Genomic DNA, 24,202 nt, shown 5'->3' with positions numbered 1-24,202 from the left:
GCAGCAAATGTCTCCTTTAAAAAAAGACCATTTCCTCCATTTCCTCCGTTACTGTGACATCCTGTTATCAGCTGCTACATCTGAAATTCACTACCTGTTCACTATTGGCCGTGCCCATAAAAGCGGAGGCTTTCTTTTTGTTTGTTTGTTCTGTTTGTCTCTGCCCTGTAAAGCGTCTTTGGGTATTTTGAAAAGCGCTATATAAATTTGATGTATTATTATCATTATTATTATTATTATTATTATTATTATTATTATTATTATAGAGAACCTAAAAGTGCAAGGTTCCTAGTATTTGGGGGTTTGTTATGTACTCAGAGGATTACAGATGGGCTCTGGTTTATTTGCAATAAAGCAAATGTTGAAAACATACTTTTATTAGAGTTTGAGATGTTTATAATGGAATTACTCCATTCTGGAGAATGTCTTCTTCAGGGAACTTAAAAAAAAGAATGAACAAATAAATAAAAATACAAAATATTATAATAGGTAATGTGTTGTCAAACAAAGTGGCAAGATCATAACGCAAGTCCATTATTAAATACATGTATGAGAATATATGGGCATAGAACAGGAAGAAGTAAAGTCCCATAGGAGAACATTAGAATAATTAGTAAATAAATACTTCAAGTTCAAATTAAATGGCATCACATTTCTTTTTGTGTGTCAAACATCACTAGTCCTCCGAGACAGGGTCGCCATCAGCTAATGACAGAACATTTACAGTCAATGCAATTTTAAAAATGCTTTGATAGTTTAGATATAAACAGCAGCTTTCTGATGCACAGATCGGGGGAACCAACAATTAAAACGTCTCTCTTCTGACTGCTCCTCTGTATGCTGGAGCAGAAAACAAACAAAACCGCTGATTCAATTTCAGCAGGACTCCAAAGAGTCAATAGCAGGTTAATCGACTTTGTCAGATCAATATATTTGCAGTGCTCTCTCTGCACCTGCAGTTTTGACAATAAAAGCTACGTCTTCAGGCTTTTTTAACAAGAGGAAAGATTCTGAGGAAAGCTATAACGTCTCACCATTAAATGAATTGGCTTCCGGTAAAAGCCTTATTTAGGAGAGGTTGACTGAGGACACACTATTCATTCACGCTGACATCCTGGGGGACCACTTACACACACAATCTATCACACACACACACACACACACACACACATGGGAGCTTTATAGCGCGACTGCAACGTTTAACTGTTGCAGCTCCGCTCTGCAGCTGCTCTGCTGAACCACTGAGCATTCAGGCTTCTTCTGCAGCTTCATCCTGTATCGTGCATCCTCTTTGGTGAGCGGTTCTCAGTGCAGACTTGCAAACAAATCGCACGTCTTACAAACGTGTTGTTTTTTTGGATGACTTGATCATCCTCTTTCTTTTTCTTTTTAAGTGCGTCAGACTTTTTGTCTTTCACACATTGAAGCATTTTCTGAGCGGTTGAGACTCGTCAGCGGCGAGTCACCGGTTATTGATGTCATCGTCTACAGTGAAAGAAAGGAAATCAACACAAGAGAGACACTTGTTTCGTGTGTTTCCCCCGTGTCCCTGTGTTAGCCTGCTTCTACACAACCACTTCAGGACTTACTTCCCACAGTGCCCCTTGTGGATCAACGTATCCTCAAACAATGATTCGTATGATATCCAACAAAAAGTTACTCCACATTTTTCGTGCTTTTTCCCACGATGACCTGCAACACGTGTCCACTCGTTACAGGCATACGGTCTTTTCCAAATAAACTTCCGTCTTCCCAGGAAACTCAGTTTTTTGGGTTTAGGCAACACAATCATTTCGTTAGCTTTAGGAATAGATCATCCTTTGGGTGAATGAACAAATACATGGAAGTGCACAAGTTATGTGACAAAAACACTGACTTCTCGTTTCACATTGGGAACGAACAGCGGGCTCCTGGCAGAAAGATGGCTGTTTGTTGGACCCATCTGCATGAGCAGTATCTCCCCCTTCTCTCTTATTCCTCTGTATCCTTCTTATTCGTGTTCTTTCCTTGCTGTCATCATTTTACCGTTGTGAGCATAAGATGACCTTTGTCAAAATGAAGTCAATGAAAGGGAGAAAGAGAAGACCAGAGAGAGCATGATTTAATGTCATGAAAGTGATATGAAATGTTGAATAGGGACGGGGGGAATGAACTCTGTGCTTTAGATGTGGTTCTTTTCTAAGAAGAGTCCAAACAGGTGCAGGTTATTTTAGGAGACGGTTAATGCGTTTAAAGCATGATGGCTTCATTGCATTTAGCCGAATCAGTTCCAGGGTTGTGGTATTGTTCCTGCTCACTTACTGACACTTAAAAAAATCGTTCTAGCGCTGAGGACATTTCTATCAGCATTAACTGTATTTCGAATTTTGTGCTAATTAGCAAGTTGTAAGCATTATGATGCAGTAAACTAAGATGGCAATCACTGTACAGACAACACCCTCGTACCAAGAGCATGTTGGATTTGTCATAGGGAGCATATTTGGGTCATGCACATGATTCTTAAAACTTGATACCTCTGCCTTTGGATTTAAAGGTTGTTTTATATCTTAAGCCCGCTGCTTATTTCACATTTTTTCAAAGTTTCAAACACATTGATTTTTTTAAAGGTCCAGCATGAAGTGCAAATGTCAGGGGTTACTTCAAACTATCTTGAAGGAGAGTGATTATACTCACATCACGTATGTTCGAGGTTACCAGTGAACAGCGTCAATGGAGAACATTTAGTCAATGTCGAAAAGGTTTTACATAAATCGACATGCTGGTCGACTGAAAAGTGCTGCGGCTGCTGAACTATTCTGAAATGTCCCGCACCAAAATGTCCACCTCCACACAAACAAAAGTAGACAATGGGCAGTCAAGCACAGCGCGAGCTTTTGGACATTCTCCAAGGATGTTTTGTTCTGTTAGTTCTTTCACTGACATGTTGACATCGGGCCATTGTGTTCCTCATGTTCCTGGGTCAGTATCTTCCATCAACATTTGCTATTTTTAACAATATAGGCGTACAAGTCCTTGAAATAAATGCTTATTGCATCTGTGTTGGCATCCCTGCCTAAAGGAAGAATGTGCTGTGGAAGCAGCCTTCGTCAGTATACGGATATGTCTCCTTTGCCTTATTTCACGTCTCCTCAATCGACTCTTGGGTGATCTGGAAATCGATCTGCTCTGCTACTATGTCACGAGGTACATTTAAATGCTTCTCAATATGCTTTGGAGGAGCAAAGATCAATGAACGCGAAGGCTTGAGTGATGAAATACCAGAGCATCGTAAGCAAAAGTGTGTTGATGAACTCGCCCCTCTACTGGAACTCTGGGGGTGATGGACACACCGGCTGATTGGCTGCTGTGAAACTGAATCACCACAGCAGAGCAGTTTCAAACCTGTGTGGACAGTCAATTAGTATTCCTCTTTTCTTTACTGGTGAGTAAATTATTTCCACACTTCTAATTATAATGTGGTAAATAAATAATGAACATAAATAACTAAAAAGTAGACTTACTTGTGCAAAGTCTACATAAACGATGTTGTGCATCTGCAGGTACTCAAACTGTTTCATCATCAGGAGCAACATTCTTCTTGATTATTATCAGGACAGCTCGTTACCTTGTCTGTACAAACACACCAGTGTGACACCTGCCACGTGCATTCTGATCTAATGGCTCTGGAACAGTGACTAAGTGGAGCTTGTGGTTAAAGTATTTTTGTATTTATTCAACATTGACTTCACTTTTCAGACCCGCATCTCATGTGATGGGTTCCAAATTGAAACATTAATGTTGTACCCAAAATCTGAACACGTGTAAGTGAGAGGGAATGACTGAAATGTGGTGACAAATGTCGTGTTAGCACGCTGTTTTTGTTGCCAAGATAAGTCGGACCTCTTTGGGTTGAGTTGGTCCCTCAGGTCACAGAAGTGCAAATTCACCATTCTACTACGGTACTGCTGCTTTTTCTGCTGTTGTCATTATTACACCTTGTCACTGCTCCATTTTGAAATGCTGCTAGCGGGGTTGGATGGCAATATCTGCATAATCCCCCACATGATGCTGAGGCCTTCGATGAAGTGCTCTCTCCATCCCTCTCATCCTCTCTTTCTTGTGCTCCCGTTCCCCCTCTCCCGCTCTCGTCGGACATTAAAATGACTCACAAGCGATATCTGCAACGTGAACGATCTGTATTTCATTTACACCTGGAATTAAAATAAGCCTCCAGTGCACCAAAATCCTTTATTTTCAAAAGATAAATACTGCATGCCTCGCCGGCCTGACAACTTTATTATTAATACAAGTATTACTCTTATGTGTCTTTTATGCATAATGTTGGAGGCATTGGCGAGGCTCCAGTGCTGCACGGGCCACTTATTTTACTTCAAAGCTTGCCTCCGCCAACTAGCATAACGCAAGCATCAGCTGATGATTCGCATCTCGCTGTTGTGACGGGTCAGCGAGGTAGCAGGCGTGTTGTTTGTCCTCTTCATGTCTCTATTGTTACAGGAGAGCATGACATACTAAGCAGTGCAGCAACACTGACTGCTGGTGTAAGGCTCGATTTCTTTCACTTTTTCAGACTTTGATATCAAAGTGTCAGAGTGCAGCTCTGACCATCTTTTGAGGTGGTTTCAGCGATTAACCACCAGCTTCACAGTTAGTTGGTTCAGGTATATTGGTGTATTATTCAAAACAACACTAGCGCCTCCTAAAGCGGTCGGCATAGATGCTGGAATAGCAACAGTTATATCAGAACTGGAGAGCATTTGTTCATTGAAAGAAGAGCAATGAACGGCACTGAAGTACGGAAGAACGTCCAGGCATACAATTAGTACCCTTTTCATCCAGTCAATGACTTTCTCATCTCAAGAAATAAAGCTTTGTTATATCAAAGACGAGGAGATCAGGAGTGGCATGCCGGCATGCCAGCATGCCGGCATGCTTAGATGGCATCTTGACAATCGCACCAACTGATGTCAGATACAGATCAATGCATCAGACTGTGCTTCAATCAGAAACGGCATTGTCTCTTTCCGGTAGAGAGAACATTCAGATCACTCCTCGTCATTTCAGGAGAAGAATATTGATATTATTTAATTTCAGAGTTATAGTATTTAACCCTGCTAGCCTGAGGCGGAGCTGTCCGGGCCGCTGTGGTGCTGAACAGGCTACTGTTCACACACACAGCAGCGTGTTTTCCTTTCTCTCCGTCAACTATGATGACTTATCTTATCTAGAGAAATTGGCCTTTTTGTTTTCTTGAGAATAGAGATATATAAATCATTCATCGTGAGAAAATATGCTTTGTTATCTTGAAATGACAAAATAATTGTTATTTCGGCAATAAGATAAAATATCGTAAGCAAAGCCGTTGTTGGCTTCCGCACTGAAGGGTTTTCATTTTCTTCAGACCAGCTTTGGCAAGAGTTTGATTGACAGATGGTTCATCCAATCACCTGCCAAGTGTTTTTTTTTTTTAAAGTGCCCGCCCTTTTAAAAATAGTTTCCAATAACAGCTTCTCAGATGGTTCTGTGTAACAACCCATCTGGCGCTTCAGGTTAATATTGCTAGGTGATAAAAATGGAAGTGTTCCATCGTGATAATACAATATCTGCCTTTTGAAAAACAACATGCAATACAGTGCATGAAAAACAGTGGCACTAAATTAAATTAGTTCTCTATCAAAAGGTGTTTTGTGCAAATATTCACTCATTTTGAAAAGAGACTTTTAATTTAAACCTCGATGTTCGTGCGATAAAACTGTCATGTTAAAATATGAACAAGCCACGGGGATCTAAATGAAATGTTTTCCTCCGAAATGAGATAAAAATGAGAAAAATGAGACACCTGTGCTAACAAAGTGATTGATGGCAGAGAATCATAAGAAATGACGCCTCATTGGATGGCAGAAGACAGAGAACTCGGCTCCCTTCTTGTGGAGAGGAGCACTTTGACAGACTTGATCCTCTCTATTTCACACGAACACATGACGAACTTACAGCTCAAGAAAACGCCAGCGCCATATGTGAAGACATCTAAACACACTGACATCTCAGAGGATGTGATTGACGGGGACTGAGCGTCGCCTTGGACCTCGTGCCGAAACAGACTCCGTTTGCTGTCGGCCGAGCGGAAGGGATCGGCGTCATCTCGGTGAATGTGCAGCGTGTGACGGGATCCATGCTGGAGTGTGTCAGTGAAGCATTTCGATCTCGACTAATTTCAGTTTTATAACCGCTCCAATGGTCTTACAAAACTGTGGAGCAAATTTTTACTCTGGTGCTTCCTCTGAGTAATCATCTGAAGTACCCTCAGCATCAACCACACACACACACACACTCTTTCCCTCACCCTCTTCTAGTTTCAAGTTTTATACTCTTGTTTTGTCTTTTTAATCTCGCTACCCCCCCATCCAATTCCCGCCTTGAATAATGTATGAGAGGGAAATGCGTGCCGACCAGGAGGCCCCGTTTATCAAGTGCAGCTCCCTGTGTTGAAAAAATCAAAATAATAATAAACAGGACAGGCAATAATGTATAAGTGCACCTAGTGTACTGATGTGTAAATGAGTATAATCCATAATTCTTAAGGAAACATGAAAGGGCATTATGGGACCAGCGAAGATGAGAAATGGGACGGAATCTCACTTTTGTACTCCACACTCGATTCTTCCTCTCACCCTTTCTCTCTCACTATTCTTGCTTTTCTTTCTTTCGTTTCTTATTCCTCTGTTTCCTCATCTTCCTCCTTAGTCTTGGTCTTTTGCGTGTTATTTTAATTTAATTTCCTTCATAACATCCCTCTCTTTGTAATCTTATCTTCCCCTCTGCCCTCCTTTTATAATTTTGCTTCATTTCCTGTTCACTACACCCCGTCTCTCCTTTTGAAATTACATCTTTCTCTATTACCTCTTAATCATTTGTTGATTTACTTCCTTCCTGTCTCTTTCATTTTATTGATTTCCTCCCTACCTTCCTTTCTTTTAATGATTCATCTCTTACTCTGCCACTTTTTAAACCTACTCCTCATTATATTCTCTCCATAATAATTACCCCTCCTTTTATCCCTGTATTCTCCCTCCAACTTGCCTCCACTAACTTCTCCCACCTTCTCCTCCATCTCCAGGTCCGTCTGCTGTACTGCTCCCTGGAGGAGGCTGAGCTGGTTTTCCGGGCGGCCTTGGCGGCGGGTCAGGCCGGGCCCAGTCACATGTGGTTCGCCGTGGGACCGGCCCTGTCCGGTTTGGGCCTGGAGGGGCTGCCCAAGGCATTGTTTGCTATTCGGCCGCAGGGCTGGAGGGACGAGCCTCGAAGGTATGAGCAGAGCAGGAGGGCTTCAGGGGTTCACTGGCGGTGGTGCTTCCTCAGGTAGAGAGGAAGTCATTTCAAAACCTGTTCAGGTATTATATATAGTGACTTTTCTTTACTTTGCAATGATGGACGTTTGGGGCTAGATATATGCAAAACAGATGTGGACCACATCTGCTTTTCTTAAACACAACATGTATTTACCTTCTGTATTTGAGATGAAAACTCTAAACTCAAGGTTCACTTGGCTATTCCTGAAGCTTCAAGGCGTACTGCACAGCCTTCAGGAAAACCTAAGGTAGCGAACCCTGACTCTACAATGTGTATAACAGATGTGTTCCCAAGGTCAAGAATGAAACGTATGCTCAATATTTATTTTGCTGTAGTTTGTAGGACAACAAAATCCTAAATGCAGTGAATTGAACAAGGGTGTGTGGAAGATTGTAGATGTTGTTTATGCAAAAGTAACATCACTTTGCTTTTTAAAGTGCAATGTTTGAGATCCGAACAAATCGGCAGCATCTCACTCTTACTACTGGCTCCATACAATCTCATCGGGTAAAGAAAAGGAAAACAACTTAACCGACAGCAGGGCAAGAATACGCAGAATTCAACCAAACTCTGAGAGCAAAATAACACCATTTTGTAATCTTCACGTGGTGTCGGCCTATCGTTTACATCCGTCGTGGAGGCTGTACAGTTTGTGTAGGATTTGGTTTCTTTATTGGATTATTAAATCCAGAGTGACACAAGCGAGAAAATGAAGTTTCGTTTTGTCCTCCTTACTGCAAGGAGACTACTTTTCCAAAGAACTGGCCTCCTGGTGGCAATAAAGATCCAATCGCAAAACTATCAAAACGTACCGGAACCAACCTTCCACATGATTAGCAAGCGCCCGGAACAGCTCTACGTCTTCACTCTATCGAGGACAGACTGGACACTACAGCATCTCTCTATCGCCCTTCAAGGAACCAGACCGGCCGGGGCTAACTAGTTAGCATGCTACTCTCAGTAGATATCTCTGCAGCACAACACATAGACTGTAACCTCTTCACATGCTGCTCAGAATGTGAGTTCATTTTGTAAATGTTTTAAAATTATGACCAGATCTTCCATATTGCACCTTTAAAAGTGAATGTCCTTTACACTTTTAAATAACACCAACCATGCTCATAACATAGCTATGTTCAATGGTTTATCTCTCTAAAACCTGCCCCTACCCCTCAGGGAACCCCTAAATACAACCTGAAATGTCAAATAATAACTAGAACACTCTGAACCTTTAATGCTCATAATATTGTGCATGTTCTTAAATTATGTTTTACAGCACGAGAAGCCTTTTACAGTATTCACCGTTGTTTTAGTGTATGTGTACAGTATGTTGTGCGTTTATTACTGTGACGGAAAATCCAGCTCCGACATTGTTTCTTTTCTCTCAGCTGAATTGGGAATTTATATGTATGAAGTGAGTTCTGCGATGCCGAGCCTCAAAGCTGCTGAAAACCGAACCTCATGATCTTAAAAATATATGAGGATCAGTGCGGAAATACACATTCTCTTCTTCAACCTCTGAGAAATACACTTTGTGCACCTCCTTGTTTTTCCTGCAGCAACACACAGAAGCGGTGCACCGTAACATTTTACGAGCGCCTGCTCCATTCATGATGTATTCTCTGCTGCTGGGATGACCTGATTTCACCACCGGGATCAGTACATCTTCATCTAATCTAATCTCAATAGACTGACCAGGTGAAAGGTGGAATACCTTATTGATTTAAAGCATTAAATCCACCTCAGTCATGACAGGAAGCACAGGGAGAGGAAGGTTAGAAAGGATTTCTAGCCAACTCAACGATGGAGGGCAAAGATGACCGATTGTGTTTTATTGCATCAGAAATCCAAACCGGGTTATTAAGGATTCCAAACTGTTAAATAAGTTTTATATCTTTCCATAAAACAAGTCAAAATAAAAACAGATTCCTAAACGTGGAATGCATGAAACACTGAGCTCAAGGATATGACTCTTCTTTTAGCATCATCCCACACATCATCTCGGGTGTTGCCCCGTCGCTCTCTGTGCTTTAATAAACACCCTCTGACTGTCGGCCATCTTGAAGGAATGGGTCTCTCTGAAGACCTGAATTCACCCGCAACTCAACCATAAACTCAGACTAGAATTTATGATGCATTCAGGCACTCCTCTCCGTTCACTATTTTATCACCAGCAAATAAGTTCAGTTCTTGCACACCAGAAAGTCTTAGAACACAGACAGGTGATCTCATGAGTCCGAAAGAATCAAAACTCCTGCGTGTACTCACATTTACTTTAACGTATTTACAATGAGTTGGTCCTCTGACAAACAATGTACCAGGTTAACAGTAGTAATACATGCTCTCAAAGGACTGGGTGGAGGACAGAGAGAAAAGCAGTCGGGCAGAAATCAAAGCTTAAAAGTCAGCAGTGTTGTTATTAAACCTGATCTAAAGTCTCACCAACAAACAGGAAATCTAGCACTACGATGGAAAACCAAAAGCTTCCCCGGCCGAGCTGCTGTAGCCGACTTAGCCGTTCAAATTACAAGACAAGTTTGACTGAGGGCTTCTCACGCCAGGCCACATAAAAATGAACTGTGATTGTCTTTTGCTCTTTCATGATGGGGAGATGAGCTCCAGGTGAGTGGCTTCCCACACCTGCCCTTAATACTGTCATATGGGAGTGGGTGGAGCCACATGGCAGGAATGTAGATGCCTCCAATCACCCTGCTCCTTACCCCCGTCACACCTTCATGTCTGGCTTCCATTATTAGCACCCTGTCAGCGGTGGAACATAACAAAGTGCATGTACTCAAGCACCGTAGGCCCAGGTTTAAGATACTTTACTTCGGTATTTCATACACATCTTGACATTTCACTACACTTTTCATTGCTCTGTTTGAATTGAGATATTCACCAGTGACTGAAGGCAAATACGTGGTAATAATTACTTGGTCATGTGATATTTCCCGACTTAATGAGTTAATTAGAATCGCCTGAATGCAGCGTTGAACAATTGACCAGTGGACGATGGTTTATTGGATACTAAGGGGTGCAAATGATACACCAGCTGTGTGCTCCAAATCCCAACAATTAAACATTTCAGATGAATGTGACAGAGTAATCCCCGCCTCCCTTCAGTGGTATGTTACAGCAAGTCGGCTATCTGCTGCAGTGTTTATGACTGCCGCTGCTGATGGATCCCCTAGAGAGCATTTCTAGACACTAAAGAAATGATGCTCATGATGTGGTCCAGTAGTTTTTGTGAAGACATTAAAGAAACGGCACCCTTGCTGCGATGGGAGCAGAGTCTCCCCCCCACCGCACCACTAACAGCTCCTTCAAGTGTGAAATAAAATGCAACCTTGTTGACAGATTCAACATATCGTAAGACACAAGAGAAGATTTTCTTAACATAACATGTGGGGAAGAGTTGCCATAACTGTTTTTTCTTTGTGATATATTTTCAGGCACACGACTCACACGCGTCCGCTATCACAAACCACTTGAAGGTTTTTTTCAAGACGTCAAATATTAAAGCGTGGGCAGTGGCACCTTGACACTGCTGCTGAAACAGCAAAATATGACGAGTACGGATGAGATCATGTTGGAAAGTGGATGCTGTCCGATGTTACAATTGCAGCGCATGGGAGCCTCAATTAACAGCGTGAGTTACGCTAGTAACATGGCTAAACAATAATTTCATCGAAAATCAACAATATTTCAGTCAAGCAAATGTTTTTACGTTGATTTCGTATCAAGTTTGTAATGAGATAATGTGCAACACATAATGAGATTAATATTAAGACTCACCAGATGTACCAGCTGGCACGTTTGTGTGTACAAATTTAGCCAATTTGATTGATGGAAGTTGTAAAAATTCTTTACAACCATAATCTCATTAAGAATATAAGCGAGTGACATCTGACTAGACGTACTGGCCAATATGGCTCATGCTTTTTGGAGAGGCCCGTTCCCACAGATAGACCCTCTCTGATGTCTTCTTCCTCTGGCTTCCTCTCCCTACAACCAAACAAAGGCAGAGAATTGACCAAGCTGTGCTCGCAAATCTTACAAATGTATCGTGTGTTAGAGATGAGCAGCTGGTCGCGCTCATGCTTTGGCGTTCATTAGAGAACAGAATTAGTATGCATGACATGTGTAAACTATGTTAACTAACGAAGGACAGCTACATGCAGACACATACAAACAAACAAATATACTCACCGTCACTTTGAACGTTTCAGGGACGGCGTGTTACATTCATTGTGTCTTCTCAAAATACACTTCTGTGTTTACAGAAAACGTACAGTTTTCACTGGTTGTATGCATTAAGTGTCTTTTTCAAAATAAACTCATTTCAAAATAAACTTCCAATGTAGTTAGGTAGTTGTACTTAGGTTAGGTTTAGGGCAAAATTGTGGTATGGGTTAAAATAAGCACATTTGTTAAATAAAACAAGTCGGATTCTTACGTAACTGGCATACGTTTGGTGCGTAAGTTACATAACAAAACTATGGTAAAATAAGTCAACCACTGTGTTCAACGTATCAGCATACAACGGTTCGCAAATCTTACGACTTCTCATTTTTTTGTGCGTTTTCCTACAAAAGCCAGCAACATGTTTCAATTTGTGTTCCTCACATGATACAGTCTTTTCTAAATAGACTTCAGTCTTCACAGGAAACAACTTACGTCGCATTGTTCTTCGTAGGCATAGCTGAGAATGCGGGATGAGACCAGCCAGGTTTTGTTTGACCAGTCTTTCGTTCTCTATACTGTGTTGGTTGCTCTGAGCGTCTAATAATGTCCTGGATGGGTTTACATTGGAGCTAAAGGGTTCTTCGGTGCATCTGCATCAGACGCTGAGGGACTGTCACCATGCGTCGGTATTAAACAAGTTGGCAGTGAGAATGAGGAGGAGATCCTGGTCATACTTCTCAGCGATATTTCGTTCTGCACTGACCGACGTGATGTGGCATTTACGCAGCAAGAGAAAAAGTGCGTCACACGTTTTCCTCTACCGTACCAGCGATGTCACAACCGTTAAAGTGACAGGAGCGACATAGTACAGCTGTGAACGCCCTTCTTCCTCCCCTGAAGACACCATGACTGTGAATTAATTCCCTGGGTAGAGGACATGATTTGTGACATCCCAAATTTATGCGCAGAGCACTTTTGAACTCTCTTCAGCAGTCCTTCCCCACTTCATGTCCACCCCGCCAGCTTGTTTGAAGTGGTAATGCTCTGAATTAGGGAAGCATTGAAATGCTTTGTACATGTGGGGTCATTAGATTTGGGGTTTCCTGCCTGGCTGGAGCAGGACTCTAGCCAGAACTTATTGTTGGTCTTAAATGTTTATTTTACATAATGAATGCTTTTCATGTCTAATAAGATGTAAGAATTAAGAGCCTGGTGTTGTTGTTATGTGCTGAGTTACAAATCAGAGTTGACTTTACAGCCGTATTAAAGAGCAGTGCCCGTTATGTAGTCGCTTGCTCTGTGAAATCTTCCTGCAGATCAACGTCTGATCTATGATTAAATGACCCTGAGACAGACAGCAAGAGAGCCTGCTGATATTTATTCATTGGAATGAGGGAATCTTGATTTTTGGAACTGGATGTTTCAGTATTGCGCTGAAGTCGTGCTTGCATTGGTTTACCGGCTCCAGCTGCTTCATTCATGCTTCACCTTCACCATTCATCAGCTGCTCAGAAAGCAGCTGAATAGCAACATCCATTCATATTCATGCAGCTGAACAAGGTCGCTTTCATAACCATCCAGTTTTCCTCCTTAAATTAAATGAATATTCTTCTTTTCCTTTAACTCGCAGCAAGACAGCAAACAAATGTATTTCATGAAATGCTGCCCTATCCCTTTAAAACCCAGAGATCCCGACAGCACACTGGTGGTTCTCAGATCGGCCTCTGATCAGTCCGGTGTTGAGCTGGATGGGAGAACATTTCGATTTTGCTCTTTAGTCTTGATTCATCACTTTCTGTGTGCATAGAAGTGCATATCCCCAACACAGGAAACTCATTTGTAGAAATTGGGCAATTCTACAGCGTCTCAGTTCGTGAAGATGTAATTGCTTTTCATTTTGCTGAAGTCCCACACAATTTAAACTGCTAAGATGGGTGATTTCTAACGTTTTGCATCGTTTTAGCTCTGAGGTATTGAGGAGAGAAGTCCATTTCCCTCCATGAGTTCAGTGCTATTAAGTCTTTTTGAATTTTCATTGTTACTGTGTGCACTTATTCAAGCGGGGACAACTGTCTTTCTGCATTTCCCTGGACCTCGGCAGTGTCAAAAAAGGCTTTTGAAAATGTCCCACTGTCTCCGTCTCACATTGTTCTCTCCCTTAATCCTGCAGGCGCATTGCCAAAGGCGTCTCTGTGCTCACCCACGGGGCGATGGCTCTGCGGAGGGACCAGGGGCCCAGCAGCCGGTCGCAGTACGCCGGCAACTGCCAGAGTGACGGCAACCAGACCCACCGAGTGCCAGACAGAATCAGGTGAGAGAGTGTGGGGGGTGGGGGGTGACTTTGAATATCTGTGTCGCTCACAGCAGCTCCTCCTGACACACAGCAGAGTGAGCGAGCAAACAGCAGAGCAGCGTGGAAACGCAAATAGTGGCAAACGGATCCAGAGAGCTGAGTCACTCCGGCCTGGAAACAGCTGTTCTGGTTCTATAGTGATGCGTGACTGGTGAGGCGCTGCATGGTGGCCACTGATGGAAAAATGGATTTCTGTGTTACTTGCTCTACTATGGATTTAAAAGATTGATTACTATAAATCATGATGATGAGGTCAAACAAATGTCTTTTCTTTCTTTGGCTTTACGTATTAACGTATTTCATAATAATGAGAGACCTTGATAGTGAGAGCTTATTGATTCTGCATCGACGCACATTGTGGTGCATTCATGTCCTGCAGGAAAACGACTCGTCCTATTGGCGGCGCTATAGGCATCTGATATGAGGAAGCTTAATCAGGGTATTTTTGAAGTAAAATGCATCAGTCTGGGGCACTCTGAGAGCAAAGTTAAGAGGCGAGATCTCTGAAGAACGTTGTGCTCTTGTAAATGGTTCCGTGCTCTAGTAAAAAATGTCATCATAAAGATATTGATTGTATAAATATGAATAGTGATGACGGGGCAAAAAAGTCACACTCACCAAGCATGGCCCCGGAGGCCTGGGGGAGGAGTTCTGTGAAGCTCACGATCAGACTCGCCAAGATGAACCACGTGGGCGGTTTGCATGGACCCCGGCCATTAAAAACCGTAGAAATATGTTCAGTCCATTATAGTTATGATATAAGTTTGTTCAAGGTCATTTTATGTTATTTTCCTATCATTTTTCAAGTGATTAATATGGCCGCTTATGGGAACTCAGAAGCTTTTGTTGCAAAAAATGTTGCAATACAAGCTGTGTACAAGACTCAGGGGCGTCTGAAGGATGTGGTCAGTTCCTTTAGAGTATTAAAGGCCAGGCTGAACCTGCTCCTCACCCTCTATTACACTGTTCAGCCTCATGAAAATAAAACTAGTCATGTCAACATGACAGCAAGTGGCAAGTCCATAGTGTTTACGGTACGGTAGCAGAACCATGTACAGTATCTTTTATAATATATAAAACATCCGTGCTTGTCCCTCTTGCACAGAGGGACTTCTAATATGTGCAGAGGAAATGTGCAGACGGGCAAAATAGCAGAAGTCCAACTTTTAACTGTGTGCTTGATTGACTGCTGCTGCTCTTTGGCACAATCCCCTCTGGGAAGCGTTTGGAGAAGTCAGGTATCGCTCTCTTCAGCTGTCGGGGTTACGGGAGCTGTCTGGGCACCGGCTGCTGGACTGGCTCTGGAGATTTGTGCCGAAAAACATTCACAAATGACTTGTCTGCAGGAGAGATGCAGAATATTTGCATGAAGGGTGGTTTGTACATTGGGTTCTATTTACTAAACTTTCAGGAATAAATCTCTGTATCAGAGACCATCGTGCACGTAAATGAGAAACTACAGATAATGTCAAAAGGCCCTTTAGCAAGGCACCGAATCCCCCACTGCCTCATTTGAAGCGCTCAGAGAGGACTGCAGCTGTGCTGGCTCTCAGACCTAACTCAGCTCTTGTAGTGCTAACTGTATCTGCCCGCTCTGGAACTAGCTCCTCTCCAGCGACACCCTCTCGTCCAAATATCGTCACTACTGGTTTCAAAATAAGACAAAATTACGATCTTGAGAATTTGACAAGTCGACAAACCAACGGGTGACGTCACAGTGACTACGACCACCTGTATTTACAGTCTATGGTCAAACCAGAGTTTTTTTAATCAAGCAAGTCTGCATTCAACTCTTTAGTTCCGAGCGAAATAATGTATCTCCTGTAATGTTAACGGAGAAAACTGGAAGTTTACACCTGTTCCCTGTAATTATTGAAAGGCACTCTGGGAAATGTTCCTCCTGAAATAGATGCAGATGAGGCGCGTTGAGGGAGAGTGAGCCCAACCAAAACGCTGAATTACAGCAGCAAACACCAGGAACATAACAGATTGGTGCAGATATGAGAGATTGATGACAGCTTCAGAGGAATCTTCCCGGCTCAGACAACAAGTTCCACTGCAGATGGATGTTTACCGCAGGTCGCCTGCCTGCGCTCTTTAATGAAGTGAAGAGGTTCATTTTAAACTCAGTGAAACATTTCATGCCCTTCAGAATCTGGCTTTTGAATGCTCTCAATCAGCGGCAGGGCTGTCTGTCACGCTGAGAGACGCCGGGGCTCCTGGGAGTCTGATCCAGTGGCAGAGGTAGTCCTCGCCACAGCAGCATGAATGAGACCTGTAGCACGTGAAGGGTTTTTACTCTCCAGGGAGGTGAACACATTACCAAAAAGGGCTCCGCAAAAACTCAACCTGTTGGTGTTTTTAACAACTGTGTGGCCTTGTTCACATCTCTACACTGGGAGTGTCTGAAGTCATTACACTTCATGAGTTCTGCATTTTAAATGTACATTTTATTAATGGCCACACATGTCATTTTAATAGTCAAACATCAAATACAGCAGGCTGATCTCATCCAGCATGTATAACTAAACTTTAGAGCGAAATGCGCCATTATTGGTAGATATACCACAAAATCTTTTGTATGTGGACCATGTAATCATGAATGAGGAAGTACAAATACTTTAAAACCCCACAGAGCACTGACTCCCTGGATGCTTTCACTTGTCAGGGATCAGACACGCGCTCTAACAGCCCGTTGCACCTTCTATTTGACAAGTCTTGAAATTGCTGGGGCTGCTTTCTTCCTGCTGGTTTAATGTGATCGAGTGAGATGCTGGGTTCAGCGTCATTTCAGTTGCCATTATCAGCGGCGGAAGACCCTGTAAGTGGCTACTTCCGGAGACTGTGTCGTTACACTTGAGAGGTGTGCAGCTGAGGAAGATGGCTGCATTCACTTCCTCCTAACATCAGGGTTTAGTGGCACAGCAGGCGCTGGTTTGAGAGAACTCTTCTGTGCTTCTTGGTGCTTTTCCACTTGGCCTTAGAAATCAGAGCTGATTTACCCAACCGGCAAGAATAGGTAGAGGGGCAAATATGCCAATTTTAGGAGTGCTTTTGGTTTGCATGTTCCACATTTGTATTAGTGTGTCAAGTAGTGTGGGACCTGAAGTGGTTTGGTCTTGATCTTGTCTGGGTCTCGATACACTCTGGTCTTGGTTCATGATGGTCTTGACTAGAAACAGCCCCTCATCAACAGTTTAATCTCCAACGGCTCTGTAATTCTATTCCATCCATATAGGCAACATGCACAGCAACTTGAAAACATCCACTTCTGAATCCTACCAATCTTCCGACAATCGTGTTCATCGGCTTTAAAATCCGGTTCAACAAATCCTTTGAAGAAGGCAACGAGCACGAGCCAATCAGAAGAGTAGGACGGGTCCTCGTGGAACGCAGTTTTGTTTAACATTCACATTGAAGCCTTCGTCTGATTGTGAGCTCACAGAAAACGCTTTGTTATTGTGGGAATAACACCCACATGATTAATGTTATCACTTATTGTGAAGCTCCTCTGAAATAAAAGAGTCTCCCATGCAGCTCTCTTTGTTTTTGAAAAACTGAGGTTTGAATACAAGTTAGTGTTTTAATCATTATGCTTTCAAATCCATGACATCCTCTTTCACACTGACGTAAACCTCTAAACGGTGTTGATTAATGGAGCCGGCAGCGCTCCTCTGTTTGAGTCAATAGTACCGAACGACTGGGAAGCAGAGCGAATGCATGCTCAGCAGATCTCCGCTGAATAATTAATCATTACGAGACAGTAAAACAAAGTTGACTTTATTAATTATTGTATGGACTTTCTGAATTATTGAGAATGCTGTATTAGATGGCACTCGTCTACACACACTTGTACATTACATCACCGAAGTCGATGGGACAGCCTCACACACACACACACACACACACACACACACACACACACACATCATGTGTGTTCCTTTTTCAGAACGAGAGACATTTAAAAAACCAAATCCACACACAGGAAAGTCAGATGAGACAATACGCATGTTTTGCTCCCTAATGATCTCCATTAGTCAAGTCTTTCTGCGCTTTGTGTGGCGGCTGAGACAGATGTGTATTTAACAAAAGAGACATGGCTGCGTGGCTGCGCTCACCAAAAAGCCTCTGAACAACCAGCTGCTCACGTCTACAGACACCGGCAACACAAATATCAGGATGTACGGACAGAAGAGAAGGAGGGATGGTGTGTGACGACTGAGGAGACAGGAAATGTGTGAAATAGAAGTTTGGCAGGCGGAGCTGGAGGAGAGCTGAGAGGGTGGAGAGATAGTGGAAGATGGAGACGGCGTGACACAGAGACGGAGATAACGATGAGGATGATGATGGTGATGGTGGTGGTGATTTGGCTGTCTGCTTCGAGATCGTTTTGATGCTCCCGGCCATCAGATTACAAATAGCAGCGGCGGAGCACAATGCGAGCCGGTGCAATGAAACAAATGGGAAGAAAAAGGCATCGCAACAGCACAGAGTGGAACTCAAAATAATGACATTCAAATAAAGATCACAATGTGCTGCTCACTGCAACACGCTGGAACACAAAACAAATCCAACACACGAGGCAGCAAAGCGCTGTCTGTCTGTGCGTCCTTCTCATGTCTGGAGACACGTTCATCTGATCTACTTCACACTTGGCGGGTGTTGTGCTGTGGACCCGAGGACGTGCAGTGATGAAGCTGGTGCTATTTGCACCACATCCACCTGACGGACACACAGTTCTGACTTATTATCATCTTAAATGTTCGTTATAATGACAATAATAATACATTTATTGATGGAGCACTTTTCAAAACAGCTGTTAAAAAGTGCTTCACAGAACAATAATGGAAAAACAATGAAACAAGGTGAACGAAGGTGTAGAAATACATACACGCATACACACACACACACCGATGTGTAAATACATATATCCATACACAGAGTTTTGGAGCCCTGACAGTAAAATGGTTAATGCGTTAGCAACAACTGTGTCATGAAAACAAAACGAGTTAATGGAGGCTGAAAGGATTATTGTTCGTACTGTAAACTGCTGAACATTGTTGTTCGGATGAGCCTTCAAATCCATGGATCCGTTACTCAAACTGGGCCATTTCATGTCTCACTGGTGTTTAATGCCTCAGCCGACTGAGTCCAATGACACTGGTACCTTTTCACATGAAAAACATTCCTTTGACCACTTCGGGATGATGTGACATAATCCTTGTGGTAAATTGTGCGGAACAAAACACTGTGATTGCCTGCTCTTTCTCTTAAACACACTAATCAGGTGAATCCAGGTGAAAGCCCCGGTTTGGAACGAGTAGACTCATCAGACATGCAGAGAGAAGGACGGGACACGGATTTAAGGAGGATTAAATGCCTTCAGGCAACTGAGACACGGAGTGCATTGTAACTGAATAGGTAAAAACACAGGAGTGTGGACTGACAGAGAGGACGTCAGGAGACGCACTGGACAGAAGGGAGACACGAGGACCAGAACAGCCATGACTCAGTCTTTACTGTTCGACTCTTTGTATTCTCTCTGGGTTGAAGCATTAGCTCAAATACAGAATACAGAATGTCGGACAGCAAATGCAGTTAAGAAGGAAGATAGTATTGTAAGCTGTTAATTAAAATATTGCGTATTAGTATTGCACTCAGATGGTGAAGCTTAATGTAAAAAGAAAAGACAATGGGAGAGAGGTGGAAGGGGGGTCGGAGGAGGAAACGAGGATACAAAGGTGACGGAGACAAGAAGAGAGGAGACAGCAGGAGAAGAAAAGGGGAAGGAGGAAGGAGATAAGAGAGAAATAAGTGGAAGAAAGGGGAGACAGTGGAGGAGCTCAGCCAGTCAGCTCAAACCCTCGGGGGGACCGACTGCTCATCTGGAGAGGAGGAGTGTCGCGCCGCCCGCCTCTCTCTCTCTCTCTCTCTCTCTCTCTCTCTCTCTCTCTCTCTCTCTCTCTCTCCGTCTCACTTTTTAAATACCCGCACCGCGGTGATCTTCAACCGCTAAAATTCATTCAGGACGACCAGGAAAAGCCTCCCTGCTTCTCCCATGCACTCTCTACTAGCTTCATGCAACTGTGTCCTTTATTCAGCCTTCCATCTCCCAAAGATCACTCTGTTCTGTGACTTTTTGATGATGCCGTCACACAGCAGGGGAGCTTTCTCCTACGTGAGCTGCAGCCATCGAGTGCAGTGATACAGCCTCCACAGCGTAATCCTTTCTTCAGTCGGAGACGCTTTAAATATTCATGCGACACTCAAACCCTGCAGCGCTAACAGCTAACGGTAATATGTATCAAGTGCAATGTGTGTGAACATATAGGTGGAGAATGTTTGACTCCTAAACACTGACTCAGCTTACGGAACAGATTCCATCCGATGACCATTAAGGGAGCTGGAGACATGCGTTCAAAGAAAGTGGTAATTAATTTGTGCGACTGCCATAAAGAAGTTATTATTAGCAGTTATTATGTTGGAGTAAATCCAGACTCCTTCTTACCAGATCCCATTGATGAAATGCTTGTTTCTAGCTTCTTTCATAGCGTCTTGATTACACTGAAAGATGAGACCAGTGATCAGAGGGTGTCAGGACTCAGTGTCCAGTCACGATGCTCTTCATCGTCTGTCTCGTTCTCTCTCTCTCTCTCTTCTTTTCACACCTCCCCTCTTCGCTCATCAGCATGCCTGCTTGTCACCCTCCCATCTGTCGTGTTTCCTGGCCTTCTGTATTGTGTGTTCCTTCTCTCTCTGTTTCTCTTCAGGCTCACACGTACATTCCCTCTGGTTCTTTCTTGTCTTTATTGGTGAGACACCTTTTCCTACCTCTTCCTCATTTCTTGGTTGTGTTTTCAAAGCAGTCTTGCTTTTGTCCTTTGGCATCAGCTTATGATGTCTGTCTTTCGTTCTCAGCTTCAGTTGTGGCGTGTTTCTCTACTGTAACATGATGATCCATCAGTTGTCCTTTTATTATCGGTTTAGTTCAATTTCCAGAATTGCTTTTCGTAGCACAGTACCGGGTACTGAGCTTTCTTCATTCAGTACATGGAGTCTGAGAAAGCTTGACCGGTGCTGCTGTGAAGCGAGAGGCTAACAGGGTCTCCAGTGTTTCAGCCCTTCACTCACTACAGCGTGTTCTCATGCTGCAGAGCTCCCTGTTCTCCCGAGGCCACCGCTGCTTCTCTCCGTCCGCCCGTTGTTGCCTTCTCTCGTTTCTCGCCGCGGTAATGAGTGTTTGAGTGCAGTGGTCTGACTCTGAAGACCTGACATCCAAACCTGCCGTATGCAGTTGGATCAGGAGTCGACTGACTTCGCTGCATGGCCATGATGCACATCTGTCTCTGACTCCACTTCTCTCTGGCTGTTAGCACTGAACCGTCATGTTGCGCCTGACGTTTTAAACACACACGAGGTTCGTCCCCGTGAGTCGAGTCATGTCCTCAACAATCAGAATGATTTATTGAGATTGTACGGGCTGAATGGAGGGCAGGCCGAGGATTAGATTCGGTAATGTGTGCTCGGGGAAGGATTCGAAAAGGGGGTCGGCTTTCCTGTCTAATTATATACCAAGGCTCTGTTAATGGATGTGCCGGGGGTAATGGCCACTCTAATGTTTTTATTCCCCCTCATACGCTCTGACCAATTATTTGCCTGGCCTCTAAAATGCACGCGGCTCAGTCTTCCTGTGGTATTTCCCCAAGAACGTGCATAAATGCACACAGCTGCACAAGTTTTATTATAAAAGTACCATTTTGTTTTAAGGGGGGGGGGTTTATTAGCATATTATGGCCTTTTTTATAAACTTTCAAGGGTATTTGTTTTTCGTTTTGAGTGAACTGTTTTTGAGTTACGACCCTGATAGAAAAGAAAACACAGATTAAGAAAAGCACAGAGGCGTTGGTTACACCTTGTCCTGGAATAATTGTTTTGCAGAGTTGCCTTTCCGGCTCATTCTCCGTAGGATGTGTTTCTCATCGTTCAATAAAACTTATCTCACTCCCTTTGTCTGAAATCCTTGCTCTTCATGCCGGCCTTGAGGCCAGGTCTCTAGCACGGCTGCCATGTAAGAGATGTGGAACAAAATCCTTCTTCCATGCATGAATGTACTTCAAAAGTTCAGCTGAAGCTTGTTCAAGGCTACTAGTCTTGAATTAGTGTTTTTTTATTCTTCTTTTTATTTCCAAATTACTCTTTTCGTAATGAAATTCCCTCTTTCAGATTCCCTGGAAAGTATTTCTCTGCCGGCCCACAGTGGAGCGATAACAAAAGAAGTCTTCTGAAAAGCTCTGGTGTGCACTTCTGCACCGTGACGAGGTCTGCACATTCTGTTCCCCTTCTCTTGCATTGGAGTCATTCTAGGAAGTGCTGCTTCATGGCCAGTGTGGAGGGAAGGAATAAAGACCTCGTTCAGGCAACATATGGGAATGTGAGTGTTGTACAAATAGAGACTTGTGCAAAATCTCAACACAACCTTCAAATGATGGTTTAATTCATGAGTTGACTGGAAAACTGGTGCTCAGAGACCTAAATAAACTCAACTCACCAGAATTGTGATAGAATCTGAATTGTAAGTCGCTTTGGATAAAAGCGTCTGTGACTGTAATGTAATGTTTGAGTTGGTTGAAAGCCGTGGTGTCTGAATCGGCGTTATTTTGGAGTGAGAGCGGGTTAGACATGCTGGTCATGATCCCTCTTTGCACAGAAGAACTGTGCGTATCACATCTACAGGGTGGATCAAAGTTGAACCAGTAACTGGAAGTGTAAACTGCAATTGCGAGACACAGTGAAGGGAAAACAAACCTTTCAAAACTACAAAATAAAACCCTGCGTGTATGAAACCAAAATTTCCAATTGATTGGCGGATTAATTGATTAGTCGATTGATTCAATCATCCATTAGCTCAGTTAACTTGTTATTTGTCCTTCAGTCCGTCCCTCAGTCTGTTATTCAATCACTCAGCCAGTCATTCTCAATTTGCCATTCATGCTCCCACCCGTCGTCTCTCCCATTCATGTACAAATCACCCTCCTCCCTCTCTCCTGTACTTCATCCCTCGTTTTTCATCCCCTACAACTTATTAAATCGACGACCCCCTCCCAGTGCACTCTCTCCAGCACTCTTTCCATCAATCTGCGTATCTGCTCGGCTCTCCTGCCCATCTCGTCTGCCATCTCGGATCCTCCGGGGGGACGGCGGTCACCAAGGAATCTGATGCATCGCTTTGCATGTAAATTGGATAATTGGATTTGGATGCATGATGCATGGTGGCAGGCCGGCAGAAAGGAAGGAAAGGAAGGAGAAAGGAGGCAAAGTGGGATCTAGGGAGCGGGCGGAGCACGAAAGAGGTGGCAGTATTTAATGAGGTAAATATTTATGAATGTTCACACACTGACGGAGGTGCAGATGCACGAATACAATGAATACACAGATACACACACAGATACACACACAGATACACACACAGATACTCTCAGAACACATGAAAATCCAAAATAATTTCTTCATACTGTTTGAGTGACAGTGCTGTGTTTCATGTGATATTGTCACCGCTTAATGTTAGCCAATATATTTTTGAAGGTTGTGTTCAGACTCACAAAAGCACTGCATCAAAAGATCTCCCCCCCCCCCCACCTTATTCATTCAAATGGACCTTCTGTGGAGATACAGAGGGCTTTGCCAGAAATGGTCGACACAGGCTCAACTCTTGCGGCAGCACAGTGTCGTCTGACACAGCACCTCATCTTTTATTTGTAGAACTTTTACTTAGCCATGATATCCACTCAGGTTTATGCATCTCTTTTAGAAGGGGATCTTGGCCAAGACGGCAGTGTAAACGTGTCACACAATCTCCACATAACAACCACACTTGATTAGACTACACTTGATTATTATCTCTCTTACTCTTGTGTCACTTCCAATGTTATGACCCCCGGAGTGAATGGAGTTTAACGACCTTTTCTTACCATGCCACAATCCATCTCAAAGCTCCAGGAGCTCTAAATGATGAAGTACTTTTTATGCACAAAACAAAATGTGTATGAGCAAATACATGGAGGTGTCATAAGACTGCCTTCTTCTTCTTCTCTGATCAGTTATAGAGAGCATTTCTTAAAAAATGCCTTGAAAAGACCGTTCACTTTCTTCACAAAAAGTCGTCTCCTACATGCGGCCTTCATCACGGCAGTGAAACACAATTAGCCTTTCTCGGTCGTGATCACTTCACAGCATTACCACGACCTCACGCCGCTGACTCCGACCTGCCAGCGGAGGAAGGAGAACGCGAGGGCGTCTTCTCCACCAGGAGTCGCGAAC

At 43.3% G+C, this 24,202-nt stretch overlaps 1 protein-coding gene across 1 annotated transcript in view; it reads left to right on the top strand.

Annotated features, from left to right (window-relative positions):
• Positions 1-24,202, top strand: part of grin2da (glutamate receptor, ionotropic, N-methyl D-aspartate 2D, a) — a 116,932-nt gene that overhangs the window by 22,291 nt on the left and 70,439 nt on the right. The window contains 2 exon segments of the mRNA XM_076112746.1: positions 7,115-7,302; positions 13,703-13,843. Coding sequence (XP_075968861.1) covers positions 7,115-7,302; positions 13,703-13,843 — 329 coding nt within the window.

This window comes from Anarhichas minor, unplaced genomic scaffold, assembly GCF_050575085.1.
Source record: "Anarhichas minor isolate MPS153535 unplaced genomic scaffold, ASM5057508v1 ptg000051l, whole genome shotgun sequence".
Classification (NCBI taxonomy): domain Eukaryota; kingdom Metazoa; phylum Chordata; class Actinopteri; order Perciformes; family Anarhichadidae; genus Anarhichas; species Anarhichas minor.
Note: the sequence above shows the minus strand (reverse complement) of the source record. Positions and strands in the feature narration are given on the sequence as shown.